This window comes from Nyctereutes procyonoides, unplaced genomic scaffold (assembly GCF_905146905.1).
Source record: "Nyctereutes procyonoides isolate TBG_1078 unplaced genomic scaffold, NYPRO_anot_genome, whole genome shotgun sequence".
In the NCBI taxonomy this organism is placed as follows: Eukaryota; Metazoa; Chordata; class Mammalia; order Carnivora; family Canidae; genus Nyctereutes; species Nyctereutes procyonoides.
Genome location: NW_026575043.1, coordinates 47,257,100 through 47,282,446, shown reverse-complemented (window position 1 = coordinate 47,282,446; position 25,347 = coordinate 47,257,100). Strand labels below are relative to the sequence as shown.

Here is a 25,347-nt window from a genome sequence, read left to right as displayed (position 1 = left end):
TGGAAACTTCTTGCTTGTCCACACACTGCCCAGGTGGGGCTGGGCAGGCAGAGGGAGGCGGGGGTTGGGGGGTGGGGGAGGATGGGGGCTGGGGCCTGAGGAGAGATGGCTCAGTGCACAGACTCTCAGGTCCCACCTGTCTTTGTTACTCGGTTGAACTCCGGAGGCAAGGCCACGAAGCCAGAATTTCCCCTTAACTCTGAGCTGCTCCTCTTCCCTGCAGAACACTCCTGGTGTGTAAAACCCCATCCACAAGTGCTGCGATACTTTCCAGTCTTGAGGCTGGGGTGCGGGAACACCCACTGGGCTGCAGGCAGCAGGACACCACCTAAGTAATGTTTACTTAAAATGTCTCATCAAGGTTCAGCATTGATATGGAGGCAGCACCCCAATCACTTTAAGTTTGGGGTCTCTCGACAATTTATTTTCAATAATCTGGCTGGCTCAGAGACATGATTGTACATGGTACATTCACAAATGGAAAAAACTTCTGGAAATCTGGAGTGGGGGACGAATCTCTCCTTTTTCAGACAATGTTACATCAAATCTATGTGGCCTGGAGGGAGAAGTACAATACTCTTTCTGGGCTGACCCCTTTCCTCCATCTCTTAAGGTGGTCTCCCCCACCAGGCTGAAGAGGTGGGAGGGAAGGCAAAGCTCTCTCTTCACATGCTCTCCTCAGACAGGACCGGGAAGATGGAAGCTTCACCACTTGATCATCAACAGTCTTGAAAAACTGGAAGGCCATGGAGTGTTCTGGAACCACAGGTCTGCCCCAGCCCCAGTGGGAGCACAGATGGGCAGGCCTTGATTAGACTTCTCACCCTACAGCCCTCTTTGTCCCAACTCTTGGGCAAGCCCCAGTCACAGGCAGAGTATGGCCTTGCCATCCAAGTTCTCGGACTTGGAGAGGGAGGTGGGGCTTGGAAGTGCCTTTGTCCTCGGGCTAGTAGAGCCCTGTGCCCATGGGCAGGGGTCAGTGTGCAGGAGCAGCCATTGCACTCTTTGTTGGTGAGAATGGGGAAGCCTCATTGGCCTTCTTGGCTTTTTTCTTCCTTCTTTTCTTTTTGGTCCCAAGTGATGCCTGGTCTCCACTGAGCTTGGGGGACTGCTGTTCCTGCTTCCCACCTGTAGTCCCATACGTGGTGGTGGTGGCAGCGACCAGGTCGGCACTGGCCTCCTTCCTGGCCTTCTTTTTCAACTTCTTTTTCTTCTTCTTTGCCTCTCCTCCCACTTTGATGGGACTGTGGATGGCAGATTCCTGGAGGATGTCGGAGGCCGACACAGCTGCCTCCCGGCATCGCTGCCACTCCTCCTCACTGTCCTCGCTGCTGCAAGGGGAGGGCATAGAGTGGGCACAGGGTCCCAGAGCTGCCTCTCACTGCCCTCAGTATCAGCCACCCAGAAGAGGACCCAGGGGGAGGCGGCTAGAGAGCTCTGGCTTGGGAATAAGGCCAGTCTGGGCGCCAACCTTTGCTTCTCTGCTTCCCAGCTGTGTGACCTCATTAAGTGATGTCTCCTCTCTGACCCTCAGGGTCATCTACAAAATGAGGATCTTAGCAGAGCCCTGGTCTCATGGGGATGCCCCAGGAGTGAGGTGTCTGGCATAAGATGGTGCTCAAAAAGCAGTAAAAATCTAAAGCCAACATGCAGCAGAACCTCTTCCCCCTCCAACCAAGGGCACTACTTCTCGAGCTACCTGACAGGGCTCCTTCTTGGTCTGGATCTTGTCAGATTCTGCTCGGCTATTCCAGGGGACTGACAAATACAGACAACGGGCAAAAAGGAGTGGACAGGAGACAAGAGAGTGAGACCTCACCTGGAGCTGGAAGGTAATCGCTTTCGACCAGGCTGGGGAGCCTCTTTCTTCTCAGAGCCTCCAGGGATGGATGTGAAAAAGAGACGGAAACCTAAAATCCAAAGGGGCCAAGTAAGCCCTGCCAGGGACTGGCCCCTCCTCCCAGATGCCAGGGCTGCCCTGCCCCTGCCCTCAAGGAGCTCCACACCCAGAGGCAAAGACCCAGGAATCATTGTTGGCTGACTACAAAAAGGTGCCCTGTACGTTGAGAGGCACACATGGTGCCTGCTGGAGCCAGGGACGGGGTACTGAGGGGAGGCCAGCTGCCCCATCAGGTCAGCAAGCCCTAAGAGGAAGCGGAAGCCAGCAGGTGAACCTTCTGCCTCAGGCCGCTTCCACAGTGGCAAGGGAACTGGGCAGGGGACAGAGACTCAGCCGGAGTGGCTGAGGGTAGGAGCGGCTATGGGTGGTGGTGGTACGACACTCCCACTCTGGCTTCGACACACAAAGGTACTCCAGGGAAGTGGAGTAAGGCCAGTCTGGTGCCAACCTCGGCTTCTCTGGGGGAAGGGAAGTGATTTCATTTCTCAGAGCCTCAGCTTCCCCCACGGCTCCCCTTGTAAACGGGGGGATCATCATCACACCTGCCTCAGAGAGGGCTGTGTGGATCAAAGAGCATACCCAAACTGTTTGCCTGCCCCAGACACACAGCAGGTGGGTAAAGAAACAACAGCTGGCATTAATAGTATGACTGCTTACCATCATCCTCTGTGGAGACTTTCTGTACCTCAGCCTTTCTCAGCTCCTTCACTACTTCTGAGATGGTAATTGAGCTATGGAAGAAAGGTTTTTCTTTTTTAAAATTTTTATTTATTTTTTCATGAGAGACACACAGAGAGAGGCAGAGACACAGGCAGAGGGAGAAGCAGGCTCCATGCAAGGGACTCAAACCCGGGAATCCGGGATCACGCCCTGAGCCAAAGGCAGGCAGGCGCCCAACTGCTGAGCCATCCAGGCGTCCCAAGAAATGATTTTTAGGATGAGATTTGGGGTAACAAAAAAAAAATTAAAACAATATTTTTTAAAAGTGGCAGGAACAGGGGCATGTGATGTGAAATACTACAGCAGGAAGCACACTGGCCTGATTAAGGATGGTAACACCAATAGCCATAACATACTGAACAGCCCTTGGCAGCTCAAATTGCAGTACTTCAGTTCTTGGAACCTCACTTTATTCCAGACAGTGTTGAAGAAGTTTTAAAGATATCCACAGTACAATAAAATGAATGTAATCTAAAACAGAGCAAACAGAAGATGGGCCAGGAGGGAGGGAAATGGCTGGAGAGAGGGCTGCATGTTTTGCTTTGAGCTTCCTGGCAGCAAGTATGAAAAGGGAAATAAGACCAATCTGGAGAACTGGTTTGGAGGTCAGCTTCTAGAGCAGGGCAGACCTGTTTTTTTGTTTGCTTCTTCTCTTAATTTTTAAGTTTTTTTTAAAAATGTGAGGTAATTAGGGATTGACACTCAAGAAATAGTAATTTTGGCACTTCTAGCCCTCCTGTGGTAGGAACGAGCTCCTGCTTCTTGGGTTCCTCTCACTTTCACGGCAGCAGGATCATATAGTGGCTAAGAGTGACATGGGTTTGAGTCCCAGCCCTGCTCCTCACACCCTGAGGCTTCAAGCAAATGCTCCATTTCCCAGGCAGCGTTTCCTCATCTACAGAATGAGGACAACTACAGGACCTATATCACGGGCTGATTATGAATGCCATCAGGTGACATCCAGCACATGCTTATCACAGTGCCTGCCTTACAGCCTGAGCTCCCAGCCAGTGTGAGCCATCCCTGTTCATCTTAAATAGAGGCAGGAGGAGAGAAGGTACATTGTTGGTTACCTGTCCAGCAGGGCTCCTAGCTTCTTGGCTACGTGGGCTCGGAATTCGGGGGTGGTCTGAAGCTCATTGCCGTCCTGTTCGTGTTCATCCACTTTACGCCTACAACACACATGAAAGGACCTCCCTTCCTGCCAGCTCAGCAGCTGCTCCCCATCCCCACCCCCATAAAGGCAGGGACTACATGGGGTCTCCTTGACCCTGACATCCCAAGGCTCTAACATTGCGTGTCTGGCTAATGGCAGGGGATGGCTATTTGTTGAAAGGACAGATTAAACTTGAACCCAAAGTGCACAGTACCTGAGGCTTGGCTGGATGGATGGCTGCTGATTATTTGCAGCATCTGTAGAAATAAGAAAAATTGAGGCATTTATAGGGGAAATGACAGCAACGGTTGGATGTGATTTACATGTATAACACACTGAATGATCCCAACAACCCTGTTAAAGGAGTCATTATCCATTCTGCAGAAGAGGAAGTTGAGGACGGAGATGTAAACTAACTTGGCCAGAGTCATGCAGCTACTCAGTGTGACAGAGCTGGGGCAAGATCCAGGTCATCTGGCTCCAGAGCCCCCTCTGAACCTCCACGCTGAATAAGAAAGTCTAAGTGTACTTGATTTCGGCACTTATTGTGTACATACTGTTTGCCTGGCTGTGTGCTAAGTGCTGTGGAGAGTGAACGTGGCTCATTTACGCAGGTTACGGTTTTCAAGCCAAGACACTGGGGATGCCTGGCCTGGTGGTTGTTCACTCAACCAAATACTGAAGCTCTATTATTATTCGGCGGTGTGCCAGTTGCTGATCAATTTAGACATAGATCCCAGCTGTCATGGTGCTTACATTCTAGTTGGTGGATATGGAAGACAAAACCCACACAATTAGAATATAAAATAAGATCATGATAAATATAGGGGGAGCAAACAAAGCAGGGGCTTTGGGGAAGTGGGGGAGGATATAAGTGGAGGAAAATTTTATAAAGGTGGGCAGGGAGGACTTCACTGATAGGTAACATGTGAACAGAGATTTCAGAGAGGCAAGGGAGTGAGCCAAGTGGCTCCCTGGGGAAGAGTCTTCCAGGTAGAGGGAAGAGCACCTGCAAAGGCCTTGAGGCAGTTTACAACTAGCAAGGAGACTGCTGTGGCTGTGGCCCAGTGAGTTGGGGAGCAGCAGAAATGGGGGCCTTATGGGGGCCAGATCATGAAAGGCCTGATGAGCCAACATGAGGACTTGGGCCTTGAGGGAGGGAGAAGCCACTGGAGGACTCTGCAGAGGAGAGACATAAATGGACTTGGGATTTGACACCCAACTGTAAAACCCTGGCTGCAGGGTAGACACAAGACCACACTGGGGCGAGGGCAGGAGGGGGCCACAGTAATGGTGGAGATGAGAAGTAGTGGACTCTGGATCCATGTATTTTGAAGGAGTCAACAGGATTCTGCTGATGGACGAGACATGAAGGAGAGATGTGTGAGAGATGAAGGAGAGATGGTTCTCAGGTTTTTGACTCGAGTAATGGGACAAAATATGCTCGTGTGTTTAAGGAGCAAATTGGACAAAATGATCACTTGGTAACTCTGGGCCCCAAGCAAGGCCACACGGTCTTGAACAACTCCAGGGCACGCAGTTCACGTTGCGGTCTGTGTCAAGTGTGCTTTGGAGGACAACACAGAATGCAGGGTGCCCGATGCTCCTGGGTTTGGGGAATATGGGAATCTGGGATGGACCCAGTCCTTCTTTCTGAGCACATAATCCCAAGGAGGAGGAGTATTTCCTCTGTCATGACTACAGAGCAAGGGCGGTGACATAATGTCATGGAATGGCAACAGTATTAGACCCCAAACCCTGGAAGACAGGGTTAAGTTCCAGTTCTTCCACTGTGACTCTGGGCAAGTCACCAGATCTCCCCGGGCCTTCGTTGTTTTGTCATCTACAAAATGGGGATAAGACCACTAACTTCCCAGAGTTAGTGTGAGGACATAGTGAAGTTTTGCAATATTTTAGACACTTTGTTGGCATGCCTGTTTCCTTTCTGGATTGTAAGGGGCTGGAGTACATGGTCTGCCTCTTGTTATCTTTACACCTCCAGCTCCTGACATAGTGCCTTGGTGTGGAAGAAATGTTGCATGAAGTAATCAAAGTGTATGTTGCTCTACAATGTAAGTGATTGGAGGTACAGATGATTACAGAGCTGTATGAGGGGTTACAGTAATAATAGAGTCACCAAGGGGCACCTGGGTGGCACAGTCTGTTAAACTCTTGATTTCAGCTCAAGTCACAATCTCAGGGTTGTGAGATGGAGCCCTGTATCAGGCTCTGCGCTGGGTGCAGAGCTGACTTAAGATTCTCCCTCTCCCTCTGCCCACCCACCCCACGTGAGCATGCTCTTTCTCAAAAAAAAAAAAAAAAAAAAAAAAGATCTTAATAATATAGTGATCTACATTTCCACATGTTCGTGGACCAAAGGGTGGGAGTTTTGCCCACAATAGGCCTTTGTCTGTGGCAGGGAGTGGCAGTATAGTAGTTAATAGCACGAGCTCCGAGTCGGACCTGGATTTATGCCTGGCTCCACTAACTACAAGCTGGACCTTTCTGAGCATCCACTTTCTCATCTGTAAAATGGGGCTAATAATTGCTGGAAAAGTTAAATAACAAATACAAAGTGTTTAGAACAGGACACACAGTGGCACCTGGGTGGCTCAGTCGGTTAAGTGTTACTCCTGATTTCAGCTCAGGTCATAATCTCAGGGTCATGAGATTGAGGCCTGCGTCAGGCTCTGTGCTCAGTGTGGAATCTGCCTGAGTTTTTCTCTCTCTCTGCCTCCACCGCTAAGTAAACAAAATCTAAGGAAAAAAAAAAAAAGAACAGGCACACAGTAAACACTCAACTCATAGTGGCTATTATCATTAGAATGGCCCAGGCATGTATGTCAAGTGTTCAGTATTTTTTCCTGGCACACAGTAAGTGCTCAATTAATAGTAGGGTTTATCAGCAGCAGCTACATCTACTTTGATCAGCAGAAGGTTTACAATTTCACAAAAACAATGAGTTGTAAAGCTGATATCTTGGATGCCACTTCTGACATGTGCATCTTTTTTTTTTCTTGTTAAAGATTTTATTTATTTATTCATGAGAGACACACATACACACACAGGAGAGACACAGGCAGAAGGAGAAGCAGGCTCCACACTCGGAGCCCAATGTGGGACTCGATCCTGGGACTCCAGGATTATGCCCTGGGCTGAAGGCAGGTGCTAAACCACTGAGCCACCCAGGTGTCCCTCATCTCTTCATTTGTTGGTCAAAGTTGTTCATGTTTGAAACTCCCAACAATCCCAGGACTTAGGCATTTTACACATGAGGAAATTGTGGCTCTAAGAAATTATTTTACTTTTAAATTACTTTACTTGCCTGGGACTATCCTTCAGCGCTGGCACTTGATATCAAGTCCTCCCTCTACTGCTACAGAGAAGTCCATTCTGTCAAGACAGAAGCAACTGGACTGGAAGTCTGGTTGTGGAGTCTCATTCCCTCATTCGTCAGAGAAGTGCCTTTCTGGCAAGTTCATTCATTTAAGAACTATTTTCCTGAGCACCGTGCTAGGCCCCGGGGATACCATGGTGAAGGGACAGGCCAGAACCCAGCCTTCATTAAAGTCACATCACATATCCTCTCACTAAAATATCTGTGGAGTAAGTCAGGCCAGGGTTGACTCCTACCGGCTAGGGATGCAGGGATGAAAAGAAAAAAGATAAGAGGCAACCATAGGGGAAGAGGAAGCACTATCTATGAAGGGAATCACAAGAGGTATGATGGTAGCACTGTGAAGACATGTAACCAGCTTTTCTGAAACGGTGGTATCTCAGCTGTGTCAAAGGGTAAGCATGAATTAAGCAGGAGAGAGCAAGTAGTCCACATAGACCAATCACATAACTATTGCCATTTATTGGGCCTTTAATAAGTGCCAAACATTGTAGATGTACCATCTCAGTTCTTTCTCAATCTTGGGGAGGGGAGGGAGGCTGCCATTACCCTACTGTACGAGTACCTTGCCCAAATTCTCATTGCTAGCGAGTGATGGAGCTGGAAAGGCAGACCTGTATATAGAAGTTCAAGAGAGAAATGCGGAGTTATGGTGTCCAGAGATGAGAGGATGTAATTTGGTTTGTAGTCTACCTATGGGAAATGCAAAGTAGCAAGACAGCAAAGCAGGAAGGGAGAGGCAGGCAGGCAGGGAATGGATTCCCAAAGGGCTTGTAAATCTTTTCAAACAAAAGCAGGGATTCTTTGCCTTGCTATGCCTGCTCTGGCAATCTGGTAAAGCCTAGCTCCTTCCTCAGAATAATGTTTTATTTTTATTTTTTATTTTTTTTAGAATAATGTTTTAAATGCATAAAACACAACACATACGATTACAAAGAAAACCAATGATACAGAAATCCAGTTATCAGCAATAGTGAAAAATAAATAAATAAATTTGGCACATTACTTAGTAAAGGACAGGGAAGGCAAGGTAGAAAGAGACAGGTAGGGAGGGGGCTATGTAAGCAGGCTCACAGAAATTCCAGATGTGGAGAAATGTTATAGACAAGATATTAACCAGAGAGCAGAGAACAAAACAAATCCACCTTGTTTGTTTTAAATATAGACGAGATATTTTCATGTTTACAAATCTACCTTGTTTAAATGTTATAGACAAGATATTTACCCAGTTCCTTGGTCAGTTTTCTATAAAAGACTGACCATAAAAGCCCTTAGAGGGAACACATTCACAACCGCTCTCACTCTAGAGAGCTTTTCTCTCTGTTCTCATTTTCCCTTAATAAACTTTCTCTTCAGGGATCCCCGGATGGCTCAGCGGTTTGGCTCCTGCCTTCGACCCAGGGCGTGATCCCGGGGTGCTGGGATCGAGTCGCCGGCAGGCTCCCTGCATGGAGCCTGCTTCTCCCTCTGCCTGTGTCTCTGCCTCTGTCTTTCATGAATAAATAAATAAAATCTTAAGCAAACAAAAAAACAACCTTTCACTTCATTTCACCGTTTTGTCTGCAAGATTTCGTTCTTGGACTCTGTGAGACAAGAACCCTGCAACGTGACTCTATGTGCTTCTATATTAATACATTTTTTAATACATTAAGCAAGATCTACTGATAAGCCTAAAAATGACTGCAATTTTATAACAGGGATGAGTGTAAATTATATTCCCCCAACATTTTACTGTGAATAAATGATAGTTTAATACATATGCAAAGACGGTAATGGGATATGAAAATCTGTGACTTTGTTAGGATAAAGTAACAGGTATTGCTCGAAGTACTGTGGTTTTTTGCTCACGTGTAGGACAGGAAGCGCTGCTAAATTTCAAATGCAGGTTAGCGAAGGTCAAGGTGAAATACTTTTCCGATTCCAAATTCACAGATCCTGTGGACTCTACCCCGTGCTGAAGGGTTTTGGACGGATTCCTAGGGTGCGAGAGCGTCCCGGTCGGACGCAGGAGGGCTCCGCTCGTTCGCAGCCCCAAGGTGTGAAAACGTGCTGGAGGCCGGGATCCAGGAAGGGGGGTGTCGCAGTCATCTCAGGGAGGCGGCAGGCTGCCGGAGTGTGACGGTGACGGTGGGCCGAAGGAAACAGGGTCCAGCGACATGCGGGGCCTCAGTTTCCCTGACTGGGACAATGAGACAACCCTCCCTGTTCCCCCTGCCCGCTCTTTGATCCTGAGTCCCACCCCGTCCCTGGAGCTTTCTCAGCGAGAGAAGTCGAGCCCGCGTCACGCCCTCCTCACCCTCCATCCTCTCAGACCCCAGGGGAAGATCCTACGCCTTTCGGCCAGACGCCCTGAACACAGCCTCCTACCGGCTCTTGGCTTCTCTGGCCCTCTCGGGCACTGCTCCAAGCCCCAGGCCGGCATCGCTGCCTCGCGGCACCGTGCCAACTCCTCCGCATCGCTGCCGCTGCTGCTGCTGCTGCTGCTTTCCAAATCGCTCAGGGCGCCATTGGGCGCCGCCATCTTGAACCACCGCAGAGGATTGTGGGGAGCGCTTCTGCTAGCGAACTTTCTTCACAGCCGCACTGAGGGCGGAGAAGCGCAGGGTATTGTGGGGATTGTAGTTCTCAGACTCCGGCCTTCCTCGGCCACGAACTACCCCCTGAGGGTTTCCTCCAACTTGAGATCTAGAAGGGTCCAGAAGTGAACTTTTCCATGCTTTTCTCTCTTTTTTTTCCATGCTTTTCTTTAAAAAAAATTTTTTTTTTTAATTTATGATAGTCACACACACAGAGAGAGAGAGGCAGACACAGGCAGAGAGAGAAGCAGGCTCCATGCCCTGGGAGCCTGACGTGGGATTCGATCTGGGGTCTCCAGGATCGCGCCCTGGGCCAAAGGCAGGCGCCAAACCGCTGCGCCACCCAGGGATCCCTCCATGCTTTTCTTGATGAGGAAAATGAAACCTACAGAGGAGAAGGAATTGCCTACTGTCATTCAGGGAGTTAATGACAAAACGAACATTGGTTCCCAGGCTTTGATCCAATGTAGTTTCAGTTCAGTGTTATGTTTGTTCCACTAATCCCCAGATTCATCTAGGCAAGAGAAACACCGTAGGGAACTTGGTAGAAGTTATTGTGTCTAACAAAAATTAACCAAATGAGAGCATGCAACTCTTGATCTTGGGGTTGTAAGTTTGAGCCCCATGCTGGGTGTAGAGATTACTTAAAAAAAAAAAAATCTTAAAAAACCCTCTTTGGCCTTGGGCTTTTCCATTATGAAAGAGAGGAAGGTGACTTATACCTTTTTTTTTTTTAATTAAAAAATATTTTTTGAGAAGATTTATTTGAGAGAGAGAGCACCAGCAAGCAGAGGGAGAGGGAGAAGCAGGCTTTCCCCTGAGCAGGGAGCAAGACTCAGGACTCAGGGTGGATCCTAGGACCCTGAGATCATAACCTGAGCTGAAGACAGACACTTAACCACTGAGCCATCCAGGCGCCCCTCCCTTTTTTTATTTTTATTATTTTTTTAAGATTTTACTTATTTATTCATGAGCAACACAGAGAGACAGACAGAGAGAGAGAGAGGCAGAGACACAGGCAGAGGGAGAAGCGGGCTCCATGCAGGGAGCCCCATGTGGGACTTGATCCAGGGTCTGTAGGATCATGCCCCGGCTTCAGGCAGCACCAATCAGCTGCACCACCGGGGCTGCCCACCCCTCCCTTTTTTTTAAAGAAGAATTTTCCCACTACCTATAAATGTGGGCACTGGGACATTATAAAGGATAAAAGATAGGGGGTGGACCAGCTTGTCCACCCTATGGAAAAGAGGCACTTTTCTGCCCCTGAAGCAAAGAGAGGTGGAAAATAGATTTGATAGGGAATAGTATTGATAAATTGCCCAGAGGCTGTTGAAAACCAGTTATAAAAAGCATTTTATTTTATTTTTTTTAAAAGATTTTATTCATTTCAGAGAGAGCATGAGCAGTGCAGAGGGGCAGAGGGAGAAGCAAACCCCCCCCCCCCCACCACCACCAGAGCACGGAGCCTGACTGGGGACTCCATCCCAGGATCCTGGCTAACTAGAAGCAGGGCCTCCCTGTGTGATTGGCTAGGGAGCTTATTTGGCTTTTTCTGGTTGGCTCTAAGCTGGAAATGAGGTGGAATTAGGGAAGCTGGTGATTATTGACCAAGTCCTGACAATTTGGGGTTGATTGCGGCAGAGATGGTGGTTTGGCTTGCCGGGCTGGGGACTGTGGAGGTTGTGTGGGTCAGAATCCTATTCTCAAAAAAAAAAAAAAAAAAAAAAAAAAAAGAATCCTATTCTCATATGTGGTCTGGCCATTGTCTATTATATACCAAGTGTCTCACATCCCTCCTTGTTCCCCCACTGGCAGGGCTAGGCTGTTTCCAAAGCTGGTGAAGACACCAGACCTCCCCAGGCGAGGGCTGGTAGAAGTGGTTGACAGGCTGAGTCCTGTATTATCTGGGCAGAAATGGAAACCTTTCAGCTTTCTTCTTGGAGAGGATAAGGGTGTCGTGGTGCTGGATCCCATAGTTCCTCAAAGGCAACCAATCTTTCAGGACTTGACCTTGGAACTCCAACTGCTGCTGCTTTCTGGGTAGCCCTTGCTTGTATTCAATCTGCTGTTTCAGGCCCAGGACGAAGCCTTTGGGGTCAGTGGTGTAGGCGTCGCTCCCACCATCAGGATTCTTTACAAAGACCTGGATCTCGTGGGAGTTGGTCTCCACCAGACAGATGCGAGAATTGGAGAAGACACCGTAATCGGCCAAGGAGCACTGGCTGCTGAGGAGCTGTTGCTTGGCACCCAGCTCCTGGAGGTACAGATGCTGCAAGCCTGAGCAGCACCGGCTTCGCCACATCTTCTCTTGAATCTTCTTTATGGGCTCATAAGGGTTCACCCTAAGGATCAAATCTGAATAACCCCATTGTTCCACTGTCACTTGGATGTCTCGTGCCTTCTGGAAAGGAAGAGAAGAGGGAGAGGGGGTTAATTCCACACTCCTCTGCCTGACGTGCAAAAGCTCTCCTTACCTGTCCTCGTATCTCTAACAGCAGCAGCAAACATTTCAGTTGTGCCAACTACCTTTCAGGCCGCGTGCTGGGCACCTGTCACACTCCTCTGAATGTATTTTATTCTCACAGTAGCCCTATGAGGTTGGTTCCTGTTAGCCTAATGTACAGATGAGGACATTGTGGTCGAGCAGAGGTAAGTGATGTACTGACCATCACAAAGATAGTGAGGAGCACAGCAGCAGGTATTTGACCAAGGTCAGTCAAGACTCTAAAGTCTGGGGATCCCTGGGTGGCGCAGCGGTTTGGCGCTTGCCTTTGGCCCAGGGCGCGATCCTGGAGACCCGGGATCGAATCCCACGTCAGGCTCCCGGTGCATGGAGCCTGCTTCTCCCTCTGCCTGTGTCTCTGCCTCTCTCTCTCACTGTGTGACTATCATAAATAAATAAATAAAAAAAAAAAAAAAAAAAAAAAAAAAGACTCTAAAGTCTGTTCTTCGCCACCACCAGAGGTCATGCTCCAGAGCCTGGGAGTCTCTGATGGCTGAAAACAGTACCTGTAAGGTGCTGGGCAGGGCTGGATCCCTAGCTGATCTTTACAAGAAGGAATATAGGCCCAGAATTCCCAACTCTTCTGATTTTTTCAAGATAAAACTCTTTGCACAATGATTTTTACATTCAGGAAAAATCCAGAGGCATATACTTTTCAGTCTGTTTGTGGGCCTCATTTGGCTGGTGGGCCCCACGAAGACCTGGGTGTACAAATCCTGACCTTGCTCTTATAAGTGTGATCTTGGTTAATTCACTTAACCTCTCTGAACTTCGGTTTATTCATCTGTAAAATGTAGATGATAATGTTCAAGATAGTGATGATGATGATGATGATGATGATAATAATACTTAACCCCTCTATTTTACAGACTTGTCCCCAGACAAGCGCTTGGCAAATTATTAAGTACAGTAGGAATAGAATAAAATTGATTATTATGATCTTTGCCTGTACGGTAGGTTTGCCATTACACGATAATATTATTTAGCATTTTTTATTCCCTGAGTAGCTTTTCCGGCAATTCTTTTCTTTCTAGCAGTTTTGTGCAAACTTGTTTCATGGGCTTGCTTCCTACCAAAATCCAGTGAGCCCTCTGGGGGTAGGGGCCATGTTTTATTTCTGCATTGCTGTTGCCCCCCACCAGCCCTAAGTACTGGCACAAAACAGCTGATGAATCCACTTTCCTGGCCTCAGCTCACGTACCAATGATTGAGAGTATGACTGATTCTCCAGGAGGTTATGGGAAAGAGAAAGAGAAGGAGAACATGAATTTGAAAGGCAGCCACCTGAGGCTTGAACCAGAGGGTTGAAAACTGTCCCCAAGTTCAGAGAGCCACCTGTCCTGGCTCTAAAGCCCTGTAAGCTCCATTGACACAGAAGGTAAATAAGTAAATTCTATGCAGTTACCTCCTTCTGAGCTTTGAGCCCCTGAAAGCCCCAAGATGAGTCATTACCTTCACATTCCAGCTGGGGACTGGTTTCTCCTTGTTGTCATAGCAACAGTTCTGTTTCAGGCACTGGCGGGCCCTCTGAGCAACTATGTCCCATCTGTACCCTTCTGCCACATTGTGGGTGGGGTCAGCTGGATCCAGGATGATGGGCCTGCAACACAAGGAGAGGGTGCCCAGGCTCTTTCTGGGGGCCAGCAAGCCAAAAAGAAGCCTGCTCAAGCAATCAGCGAATCAAATCACTGAACACATGCTGTGTCCAGAGCCCCAGGCCCATCAGTCCAGGAGGGCCTGAGAACATTGCTGGAGAGGAATAGGATGGGGATGATGATGTTTCCAAGAATTCCTTTTGGGGGTGTGGAATGGTTATGATTCCCAAAGGTAGCTATAACAGATGCCAGCTCAGGCAGGTGAGCATCATAAGGTCAGGGCTTTTGGTCTGCTGAGCAGGCTACATACATAAGTTTGAGGCTAGGGCTGCTGCATTGCTTTGGATAATAGAAACACCACCACTACCAACTCCTGATATTTATTGAGGCACTGGGTCAAGCCCTATGTGAATTTACTTATTTTAATCCTTGTAACAATTCTAAGAGGGAGAGACTATTAGTTTCTTTCTTTTTTTAAAGATTAATTTATTTGAGAGAGAGAGAGAGAAGGAGTGCAAGTGGGGGAAGGGGCAGAGAGAGAGGGAGACAAGCAGACTCTTGCTTAGTGGGAGCCTAAGGTGGGGCTGGATCCCAGCTCTCAGATCATGACCTGAGCTGAAATCAAGAGTTGAATGCTTAACCAACTGAGCCACTCAAGTGCCCCAGGAGAAACTATTATTATTGCTGCTGCTGTCAACCGCATTTCACAGATAAGGAAACCGAGGCATAGACTTCTCTAAGTTCGTACAGCCAGCAAATGGGTGTTCTTACCCATCTGCTCTGCTTTCATGGAGAAGAGGTTCAGCTGCCACCAAGTATCTCTCTTCTCTATAAATGATGAAAGAGTACTTAAAGCATATTGGCTTGAAGTGGGTCTAACAGCCTCCCTAGGTTGCTTGGGGTGATCACATGTGTTGGATGCCAAGCCTATGAATAAGACCTGGTTCTTGCCTTCTAGAAGCTTTTGGCTTGGGAAGGAGCTATGACTTTATCTATGACAGAATGTGACAGTACGCTATGGGAGTGTGCTGGACACGTAGGCTCTGTGCTTGCTATTCCCAACATCCCTGCATCCTTGAAACAGTCTGCTTAAAATAGGGAGCAGTGCCAGGGTGTCCTATATTGTGAGATCCCCTGACCCAAAGTGACCCACCAGGAGACCCAACATGTAGGGCCTGGGCCCAGTGAGTAGACTAGTTCCCTTTGGGTTTCAGACCAGGGATGGTGGAGGTCCCTCATCACATGGAAGTAGGAGGAGAGCAGGGCAGGTGTGGGGAGTGAAGCAGAGGCCGTGAGAGGAAAGAAGGCATGTGGACGCATGAAAGAGAGTGGCAGAGAAAGGCGGTGTCTACAGGTTTGCTTCAGGTCCTGATGGCTTTCTAACCTTAAATTTTTGGATGTCTCATAATAAACCTTCTTTGCATCAGGAGATGAATTCTTTTCTTCTCTCTCTATATATAAAAGAGGTCCAAGACTCATATAAGGGAACCGTAAACATTATTGGGATATTGCTTGCGCTGACCTAGAGCAGATCCCGAGGGATGGATTTGAGTGCAGTGGTGTATTGGGAAGGACATGCCAGGAAGCACCAGTAAGGGAGTGGGAGAGTGAGACAGGAAGGGTTTGTATTGAGGTGATTACCACTGTGGGCAACTGAAGGTTAGTCCCACTGCAGGAACTCTGGGCAACAACGTAGCACATGTGATCCAGAGAGTCTTTCCATCTGAGATGGGAGGGAGCTGGGGTATTTATCCACCAGCTTCCACCGGTCACTGGGGAAGGCTGAAAGCCCTCGGGCCAAAGGACACAAGTGCTGAGTGCTGGAGGTTGAGCCAGCCTTCACTGAAATGGTGGCGATCTGGAGATTGGGGATGGGTGCTAGTTCTACATAGAGCTACATGCGCTACAATAGTGAACATGTCTCTGGCATCTACCATAAACTAGACCCTGTAGACTATATTTATTTTCTCTGACCCTTACAGCAGCCTGCAGTGTAGGTGCCACTTACTCCTATTTCACAGATGAGGAGCTGAGACTCACAGAGGTGCGAAAAAGGCAGAGCTGGGATGAAACAGGGCTCTATGTGATTCTTTCCACTTTTCCATGTTGTTGCTAGAATGCACTGAAATGGCCTTTTGGAAGCAAGGGAACTAAGTAGGGTGGGGTTCCTTGAGGAACAAGGAGATGGCTTACGGCTCCCCAACCCCTGGTGATTTTCAAAGATGGTCTTGGGATCCCAGTGCAGTCTTACTGCTTGATAAAGCCCACCCATTTTGAGATGTGATACCGCCTTTGCCTCAGTTCATTCTGTTCCCTGAGAGATGTGGCAGACAAGCGGGAGCTCAGTACCTGTCTCTTTTGAGCTGTTTCCTGACAAAACCCTCAATGACTGGGTTCTGGAATGTGTAATACTTGGTCCAGTAGATGCAGAGGAACTCATACTCTTGGAACAGTTCCATCACAGTGGTAAAGCCTTCATCCAGCCTGAAACTCTCATCCTCTTGAGTGCCCATCTCCCAGGCGTAGATAGTCAGCAGCTCCAGGGCATAGTCAGGGGGCAGCGCAGCCCTGGGGCACTTGGCTTTCACATACTGTTGAAAGAGACAGGAGGGGCCCCAAGATACTGTGTCAGGTTGGCTCTGGATGGACCAGAAACTGTAAAATCCAACTTTTTGTCTCAGCTCTGCCACCTACCAGCTGTGTAATATCAGCCAGTCACTTCCCCCTCTGGTTCTAAATGGTTTCCCCATTTTAAAATTAAGGGGCACAGTTGGTCCAGTGGGTTTCAGACTACATTTTTAAAAAAGATTTTATTTATTTATTTGAGAGAGAGAGATAGAGAGAGCAGATGTGGAGGGCAGGGAGAGGGAGAAGCAGGCTCCCCACTGAGCAGGGAGCCAGATGTGGGGCCTGATCCTGGGACTCTGGGATCATGACCTGAGCCTAAGGCAGATGCTTAACCTACTGAGTCATCCAGGCACTCCTCTTCTTTCTTTCTTTCTTTCTTTCTTTCTTTCTTTCTTTCTTTCTTTCTTTCTTTCTTTCTTCTTTCTTTTTCTTTCTTTCTTTCTTTTCTCCTTTTTTTTTTAAGATTTTATATTTAAGCAATGTCTATGTCCAACATGGGGCTTGAACCCACAACCATGAGATAAAGAGTTTCATGCTACACTGACTGAGCCAGCCAGGTGCCCCACAAAGTATGCTTGACATAACTCCTGGAATGGACTTAGGAGGTGTCCCAAAGAGTGAGTGGGTTGGGCCTCTGCCACTAGATCCCAGCTTAAGCAGCTCCATTTCTATTTTACTATACTGGGCTTCTGAAAGTTTTCCTTTAAAGAAAAGTCTTCTTTGCTGATAGAAAAAAAGGGAGGTTGGAGGTTTCCATAGAAGTTGGCAATGCTGAGATTCTGTGGGGAGCAAAGAATGCTCTAGAAAGCATTTCTTTCTTCTCCATTGTATGGTAGCTGCACTGTTTGGTTGCAATTACCACCACACTCAAATCCAGGGTGAATCCTGACCCAACGGGGTCCTCAGCATAAACCTATTCTCCTTGCTAAGTGATTGGTTCAGGAGAAGCTTGTGATGTAAGCTGGCCTCAATTTGATTGAAGCCCAGTTCTTTTGTTTGAAGAAAAATCTACTGTGTGTGGACATGAGGGCAGGAATAGCTGTGGTCATTTTGCCATCATGAGGTTAAACCAGCCTGAAGTCCAAGGTGACACAGAAAGACAGCCTGAGAGGTAGTATAGAGAGACAGGTCTGAAGACCCCAACAAACAGTGCCTGAAGCCCCCTTCCCACTGGTATGGGTTTTCACAAAGGAGCTGAAAATTGTCCTTATTATTTAGATCAGTTTGAATTGGTTTTTCTCTTACAAAAGAAAGCATCTTAATTGATACCAGTAACTTCTTGTCTAAAGAGTCTTTATAGAGGAGCCTGTGTAGCTTAGTTGGTTAAGTGGTCGACTCTCTCGATTTTAGCTCAGGTAGTGATCTTAGGGTCATGAGATTGAGCCCCACAGCAGGCTCCATGCTCAGTGGAGAGTCTGCTTCTCCCTCTCCTCTGCCCCTCCACCCCTTGCTCGCATGCACACCCTCTTTCAGATAAATCTTTAAAAAAAAGAGAGAGAAACCATATGTGATCAAAGTCTTTTTTTAAGGAGGAGGCTTGAACAAAAACAGAAGGGAAGATTCTAAAAGCAAAGCTGATGTATGATGTCCCGTGGAAATTACAAAAAAAAAAAAAAAAAAAACCAAAACCACAACTGTGTATATCATATGTAGGAAGAGAAAACACTTTGCCCTCTCAAACAGACAAAGCAAGCAAATGAATCATTCTATGGAGTTCTAGTTCTCTGAAGCCAAAAAACCTTGCATCATTTCCTGTAAGTAATTCATTTAGCAACAAAACCCGTTTTACTCTTGGCTTTGGCAATACTGATGTCTGAGGATATATCACAATGTTGGTTGATGTAATAGTCATATAAGAAAATGGCTGTTTTCCGACTGTAAACAGAGTGACTGTAAACCTACTAACCTTGAAAATTTTCTGATTTTGTTTTTTAAATATTTATTTATTTGAGAGAGAGAGAGAATGAGACAGTAAGGGTGGGTGGAGGAGCAGAGGGAGAGTGTGTGAGAAAATCCTTAAGCAGACTCCCTGCTGACTGACTGCTGGGCTCCATCCCACAGCTCAACCCCAGGACCCCAAGATCATGACCTGAGCTGATACCAAGAGTTGGACACTTCACTGACTGAGCCACTCAGGTCTCCCTGATTTTTTTTTTTTTAATAAGAAAGTATCTTTTCTCCCCCACTTTCTAATTTTTTGGTTTGTTTCTGTGTCTGCTTTTCATAAGCTTAGATGACTTTGTTCATTTGGATTTTTTTAAAGATTTTATTTATTTACTTGACAGAGAGAGAGAGAGTGAAAACCAGAGAGCACAAGTTAGGGGCACAGCAGAGGCAGAGGGAGAAGCAGGCTCCCCACTGAGCAGGGAGCTTGACGCAGGACCCCAGCCTGAGCTGAAAGCAGAGGCTTAACCCACTGAGCCACCCAGGCACCTCTCATTTAGCTATTTTGACATATACTTGGTACCATGCGAGCCATCCCACATGAAATCTAAAAAGTAGCTGTTAGGGATATGTTCACTTGGTAATGATCATGATAGGAACACGGTGATCTGTAGGGGAAACTGGTAGAGGTGCAATAACTGAAACTTCCCTCTTGTTAGTCCTTAACCAGCTGAGATTAACTAACGTCTGGAGAACTCAGTGAAGTCGACACTAGCCAGTGTAGACCGCAACTGGGGTGTTAGAAACACTTGTGTCCTGGGAAATATTGTATGTTCCTTACTTTTCTCCTTTTGCCTCTGTTCCCCTTCCTCTTCCTCCTCTACCTTCTCCACTATTTCACTCTACAGTATAAAAGGTTAGCATTTCCCCCCACCCCCCACTCCCATCCCCCCACTCCCATGCCCCCCTTTGATGCAGTTCCCTGGAATGGCAAATCAGGCCTTCTTCCAGCACCCGTGAGGGGCTCCATCCTGGCAGCCCCCTCACCTGCAGATACCAGTGTTTTACTAGCCGTAGGAGGCTCTTCAGCTTGGTTGGCCGATGTTTCACGAAGTTTCTCTGCAGCTCGCTGAAGGATGGGGAGAAATTTCCAGGGAAACCGTGGGCCTCAATCAGACTCTCATAGACCTCAGGATGTGGCTGAGAGTTGGAAGCAGAAGGCCCTGGGGTGGGAGGCAGAGCAGGGATTTAGGAAGCCCCAGATTGATAAGTGGTCTGTGGTGGGGAGTCTACTAAATCACTGGGGGTGTCTCTCCGGGGAAATCTGATACCTCAGCCTAAGAGAATTAAACTGGGGGAGCAGCAGAGGGAGAGGAAGAAGTAGGCTCCCCCCCCATCCCAAGCAGGGAGCCTGGTATGGGGCTTTATCCCAGGACCCCGGGATCACAACCTGAGCTGAAGGCAGATGCTTAACTGACTGAGCCACCTAGGTGTCCCTTGATTGTCCTTCTGGAGAACCAGAAGTCGATTTTCAATTCCTCGGGGCACTCAAGGACTGTTGTATTCCCTCGAGGTCCCCAACACCCCAGTTTCCCTTAATGGCTGTTTGGGATTTCTTTCTCAGTGATTTATTCTAACCTCCTGATACCAGAAGCAGAGAACCATCCCAGATAAGAAAGCTGGACTGCTCAAGCACGTTGGCTGGAGGGTGTGCTTTGGCGGTACGCATCACTAATGCATCCTGGCACTCTCTGTCTTGCCTAGGTGGGATCCCATTGCTGACATCTTCTCTACAAAGCAAATGGTGGCAGCCACTGCAAGATGAAACCTGGTGGTCCGGAGTCTTAGTTGATACTGTTTACTTCAAACATTGAGGACTCTTTGCCTGAGGACAAACCAGAAGTGCTGGGGAGCTAATGATCCCAGGAAGCAGCCCTCAGCCAAGGGTGATAGGAATAAACAACCCAATCTAAGATCCCACTTGGGATTCAGTTGAGGGGTCCTCTGTGCTGCTACCTAGAGTTCTCCAGGGGCACAAAGCTCAGGGGCTCATGGTGGTAACCTTGTGATGCCTCCTCCCCTCCTTGTCCCTCTCCCCTACTTCCCTATCAGCATTTCCTGGGACTGCTTATCCTTACACCCTTGTCTTGGGGTTTGCTTCTGGAAAAGCCCAAACAATGACAGGCCCTGGCATCTGTGATAAATGCCACAGAAGCACACCAGGTTCTGCTTCTAAAACATTCCCCTCTGCTGGTCTCATCTCCTCTTGTAATCATATATTTATCCACGTGATTCTTTGATAAATATTTCCCAAGTTGAGTGACACAATGGCCCAAGTTGGGCCAGTCTCATGTCCTGTAGTTGCTAAGCCCCCAGCTCAGGATGTGGGTTGAGCAGATGAATGCAAGGTCTGCATGTGGGCATGAACAAGAAGCGAGGGAGTTCAGGTCTCTGTGGGATGGTGAGCATGTGAGTCCGATGGGCTTCCCCTCCTCTTACCCAAGGCCCTGTAGGCAGGCACGATGGTGACAGTGATGATCTCTGCGGTCCCCCTGGTCTGGATGGTGAAGACAAGAGCGTCGGGGACTCCCTGGATGATCTCCACGTCCTCAAGCCCAAGCGCCAGCAGATCACGGCAACACCATAGCTTTTCTTCTATCAGACTCAGGATGGCTTGGTGGTGCTTGGCCTCTTGCTGGAAGCTGTGGAAACAGCTCAGGAACACCACCAGTTCCACCTCCAAAGTGTTCCTGAGAACTGTGCCATTCCCAAAGGAGCCTACCTGCAGAACACAGAGCCCTGTCACCTGCCACTGCCTCTGCCAGGCCATCCCTGAGGTTCTTCACCTGAAATATCCATTTGATGTTCCCCACAACCCAGAAGGATGGGTGGGTGGTACTAACATCCTCTCTTTACAGGTGAGAAAACTGAGTTTTCAAGGGAATAAATCTCTCACCCAGGGTCACATAGTACACAGCAGAGCCTGGGTTTGAACCCAGGCAGCCTGACTCCAGAGGCCCAGCTTCTTATTTATGACATTGTAGTGCTTCTGAGATGGGGTGGTCTCACCTGCAGAGTGATGCCTTCTCCGGGACCGCTAAAGCTGATGCCCACTCCACAGAGTATTCTGAGCATTCTGGGCATCTGAGTAATTTCATGACATTGAAAAGTGGGGAGCAGGATTGCCTGGTAGATAAGAGCCATGGAGCAGCCTGGCTTTGGCCCTGCCTGACTCCTGCCCTTGTTTCTCAGTTGTGTGATCTACAAAGCCTAATTCCTTGTCCGCGAAATGAGAGTAACCATGGAATACAAGTCATTTGGTTCTTGGGAGGATTCAGTAAGATAAAGTGTGTCGGGGACTTGACCCGTGCCTGGCATACACGAAGTCAGCCATATATACATATCTCTGGTCCATCTTTTAGCCTACATTGATGAGGCTTTTGCTGGGCAAGGAGGAGATGATGATGAGGAGGAGGAGACAGAGGGATTGAGAGACAAGAGGAGTCTAAGATCATATAGCTGGAAAGGAAAGAAGCCAAGAGTCAAACCCTGCTCCGTCTAAATCATATGGCCTCAGGTTCTAGGTGCTGGGGTGGGTGGAAGGAAGGGCTGGAGGCCTGAGATTTCTAAAGCTCTTCCTGAGGTGGCTGAGAACTGAGCACTGGGCTGGGAGTCAGACACCCTAATTCTAGTCTTGCTTTTGCTACTAGTTCACTGTGTGAACTTGAGACATCTCTCACCTTCTCTGTGCTAGAGTTTCTTTAATGTTTAAACAAAGGCTTGGCTGAGACTGTCTGATTCTCCAGGGACTTTCTAACTTTGACTACAGAAAATTGACTGCAGGTAGGACAGGAAGCAGCTGAAGGAAGGGCATGGGGGGAAAAAATCACTGTTAGCAACCTAGAGCCCTGGCTGTGGAATCAGATCCTGGTTCAAATTGCAGCTAGCTGTGTGAACTTCGGCAAGTCACCTTACCTCTCTGAACTTCTTTTAAAGAAAACTTCTTAAAAAAATAAAAAATAAAGAAAACTTCTTCTTCCTTCCCTCCTTTCTTTTTTTTCTTTTTAAGATTTTATTTTTTGTTCACGAGAGACACAGAGAGAGAGGCAGAGACACAGGCAGAGGGAGAAGCAGGCTCCATGCAGGGAGCCCGATGCAGCACTCAATCCCCTGACTGAAATCACACCCTGAGCCAAAGACAGACACTCAACCGCTGAGCCACTCATGCACCCAAGAAAACTTTTTCTAATCAAAAACTTCAAACATAGGAAAAAATAGGAAGGGAATCCAATGAGCACTCAATACCCAGCCAGCTAAATTCAACAAGTTTAAACTCCTTGCCACATTTGCTTCATCAAAACCACTTTAGAGCAATTACAGATACCGAGGAACTTTGTCTCTGAATCCTTCAGCATTTGTATCCAATCAAAGAGAGCATTCCCCACCCCCTATAACCACAAAAGGATTACACCTAACAAAATCAACAATGACTGCCTTATATTATCTAATATCCAGGCCATATTAAAATTTCCCTACTTATCCCCAAAGCGTATTTTATGGATGATCTTTTCACCCAGTCAGAGACCTTATATTGCTATTGGTCATTATGAATCTTAAGGCTCTGAACTTCCATTTTGCTCATCTGGAAAATGGGAAAAGAATAGTGCATACCCTGTAAGGTATGCATTAATTAGAGTTAGCATATGGTAAGGGGTTAGGCTAGTGCATCCTAGAGAACTGAACTATTCCCATTAGTTTCCTTACCAGACTTGTTCTGCTCAAGGCAGTACGGTAGGGTAGGGGGCAGGCTGCTCCATGGGTTGCCCTGACATGGGAGAAGCTTGAGCTAAGGATAATCAGACAGGAGGCCCCCGGCACCCTCTGGGATGAGGACATTCATGCTGCATTTTGCTCCACCCTGGTTTGTCGGTGGAGGGGACCGGTCTCACCTTGACCACTTTTAGCACCCGCACCTCCTGGTCCGGCCCATAATCCCCCTCAAAGTGCTCTTCCCTCAGGAATTGTTGCACAGTCTTCACAGCCTCCAGGATCTCTTCTTTCCAGCCCCGGTGGGGCTGCAGCCACTGAGCCACAAAGGAGTCCAGCTTGGAGGCAGGGGTGTCATACAGCTCCATGGCCTGTGCCATCTCTGAGCCAGAGTACCCCGTCTGCACAGATATATAGCCACACACCTACCCAGTTCCCTGTATACGCCCACTTCTTCAAGGGAGCTCCCTCTCAGCCTACTCCCAGCACCCCGTGGGGAAAAGGGACCAGAGTGGAGAGGCAACCAGGGGTGACTGGGCTGACCTGGGGTCTTCTCCTTGGAATCCCTCTGCTGCAGCAGGGGCACTGAGGGACTGTCCAGCTGGGAGTTCTGGGGCCACCTTAACAAGCTTGGCTTCCAGCTTCATCTCTTTTGCTATTAGTTTCTATTCTCAGCTTTCAGTTTCCATTTATGATGTTTAGAAACTGAAATTGGCTTGGGTTTGGCCCTCGAGGAGGCAACTCTCCCAGGAGGCCAGGGTGGGTTGGTATCCAACAATCCAGTCATCTCCACTGTGTTATAGGAACCTGAGCAGGCTCAGAAAGGAAAGGGACTTGCTCACAGTTTTGGGTTGAGCAGCAGGAACCCCCGAGAGTCCAGCAGAACAGACTTTCAATTCCAGTCTGCCCCCACTTTTTAAAAGATTTTATTTATTTATTCATGAGAGAGAGAGAGAGAGAAAGAGAAAGAGAGAGAGGCAGAGGGAGAAGCAGGCTCCATGCAGGGAGCCCGACATGGGACTCGGTCCCGGGACCCCAGGATCACACCCTGGGCCAAAGGTAGGTGCAAAACCGCCGAGCCATTCAGGGATCCCCTCCAGTCTGCCCTTTGCCACACTCTTAACTTCTCTGACCCTCCCGTAATTTATCCATGAAAATGGGTTTACTAATGACACCCTACCCCATAGGTTGTTGTCCAGATCATGAATGAGAGCGCTGAGCATGGAAAGCATTCAGTAAATGCAAATATTATTATTTGTTCACTAGATACCTTTTGAGCACCTGCTAGGTCCCAATGTGTTAAATAGACAATACGTCGTTCCTGGGACATCTGTGTGGCTCAGCAGTTGAGCGTCTGCCTTCGGCTCAGGGCGTGATCCCGGGATCCGGGATCAGGTCCCACATTGGGCTCCCCACAAGGAGCCTGCTCCTCCCTCTGCCTATGTCTCAGCCTCTCTGTGCGTCTCTCATGAATAAATAAATAAATCTTAAGAAAAAGATGTCATTCCTGTCCCAAGGGGCTCCAAGAGTGGTAGGAGAGAGGGTCCAGTGTGAGCCTTAAAAGACTGGGGATCTGGCCAGGAAGGAAGAGGAGGGCATCCTGCAGGCAAAGTAGCAGTCTAAATGACCCTGATGAGTGTCAGGGATTCAGTTGTCAAATATTCATTGGCACGGAAGGAGAGGAGGCAGGAGGTGGGAGATGTGCCTGGACAGGTGGGCAGGGGTTGTATATCGGAGTGCCATCATTCATCCATTCATTCAATGAGTATTTATTGGGTAGCTACTATGTGCTGGGGGTAGAGCAGTGAATAGACAAAAATCCCTGCCTGCAGAGGACTTACATTCTGATGGTGGAGACAAACCATAAACAGGATAAATAAGTCAAACTATAGTAAATAAGGTGCTAAGCAGAAGAAATAAAGCAAGGCAAGAGGTTAAGATGTATATATGTGTGCCTGTGCGTGTGTGTATGTGTGTGTGTGTGTGTGTGTGTGTGTATGGTTGATTAGATGTTCAGTCTCAAATAAGGTGATTGGAAAGGCCTGAAAAAGAGATATTTGAGCAAAGACATGAAGGAGGCGAAGTGAGTCATGTGTATGCCCAAGGGAAGAGGATAATTCACTGCAGAAGGAGCAGTAAGTGCAAAGGTCCTGTGGTGTCAGTGTGCCTCATAGGTTTGAGGAAAAACAGCATGACTGGAATGGAATGATCAAAGGGAGAG

At 48.0% G+C, this 25,347-nt stretch overlaps 3 protein-coding genes across 4 annotated transcripts in view; 1 reads left to right on the top strand and 2 right to left on the bottom strand.

Annotated features, from left to right (window-relative positions):
• Positions 1 to 9,347, top strand: part of HNF1A (HNF1 homeobox A) — a 29,981-nt gene extending 20,634 nt beyond the window's left edge. The window contains exon 10 of the mRNA XM_055323029.1: positions 8,530 to 9,347. Within this exon, the coding sequence (XP_055179004.1) occupies positions 8,530 to 8,675 (146 nt within the window). The 3' untranslated portion in view covers positions 8,676 to 9,347. The remainder of the gene's footprint in view (positions 1 to 8,529) is intronic.
• On the bottom strand, positions 331 to 9,701 carry CUNH12orf43 (chromosome unknown C12orf43 homolog). Of its 2 annotated transcripts, none has more exons than XM_055323031.1 (6): positions 9,541 to 9,701; positions 3,991 to 4,033; positions 3,694 to 3,792; positions 2,558 to 2,631; positions 1,820 to 1,910; positions 331 to 1,331 (listed from the first exon to the last, which is right to left on the bottom strand). In XM_055323031.1, the coding sequence occupies exons 1-6, from the start codon at positions 9,692 to 9,694 to the stop codon at positions 977 to 979; spliced, it is 816 nt and encodes a 271-aa protein (XP_055179006.1). In that variant the 5' UTR covers positions 9,695 to 9,701; the 3' UTR covers positions 331 to 976. The 2 variants fall into 2 exon arrangements, with proteins under 2 accessions (XP_055179006.1, XP_055179007.1); XM_055323032.1 differs by having other exon boundaries at positions 331 to 1,328.
• Positions 9,702 to 11,179: 1,478 nt separating this feature from the next.
• Positions 11,180 to 23,506, bottom strand: OASL (2'-5'-oligoadenylate synthetase like). The gene is made up of 6 exons (XM_055322821.1): positions 23,309 to 23,506; positions 20,859 to 21,141; positions 19,407 to 19,582; positions 16,197 to 16,438; positions 13,705 to 13,852; positions 11,180 to 12,150 (listed from the first exon to the last, which is right to left on the bottom strand). The coding sequence occupies exons 1-6, from the start codon at positions 23,504 to 23,506 to the stop codon at positions 11,650 to 11,652; spliced, it is 1,548 nt and encodes a 515-aa protein (XP_055178796.1). The 3' UTR covers positions 11,180 to 11,649.
• Between the last annotated feature and the right edge of the window lie 1,841 nt (positions 23,507 to 25,347).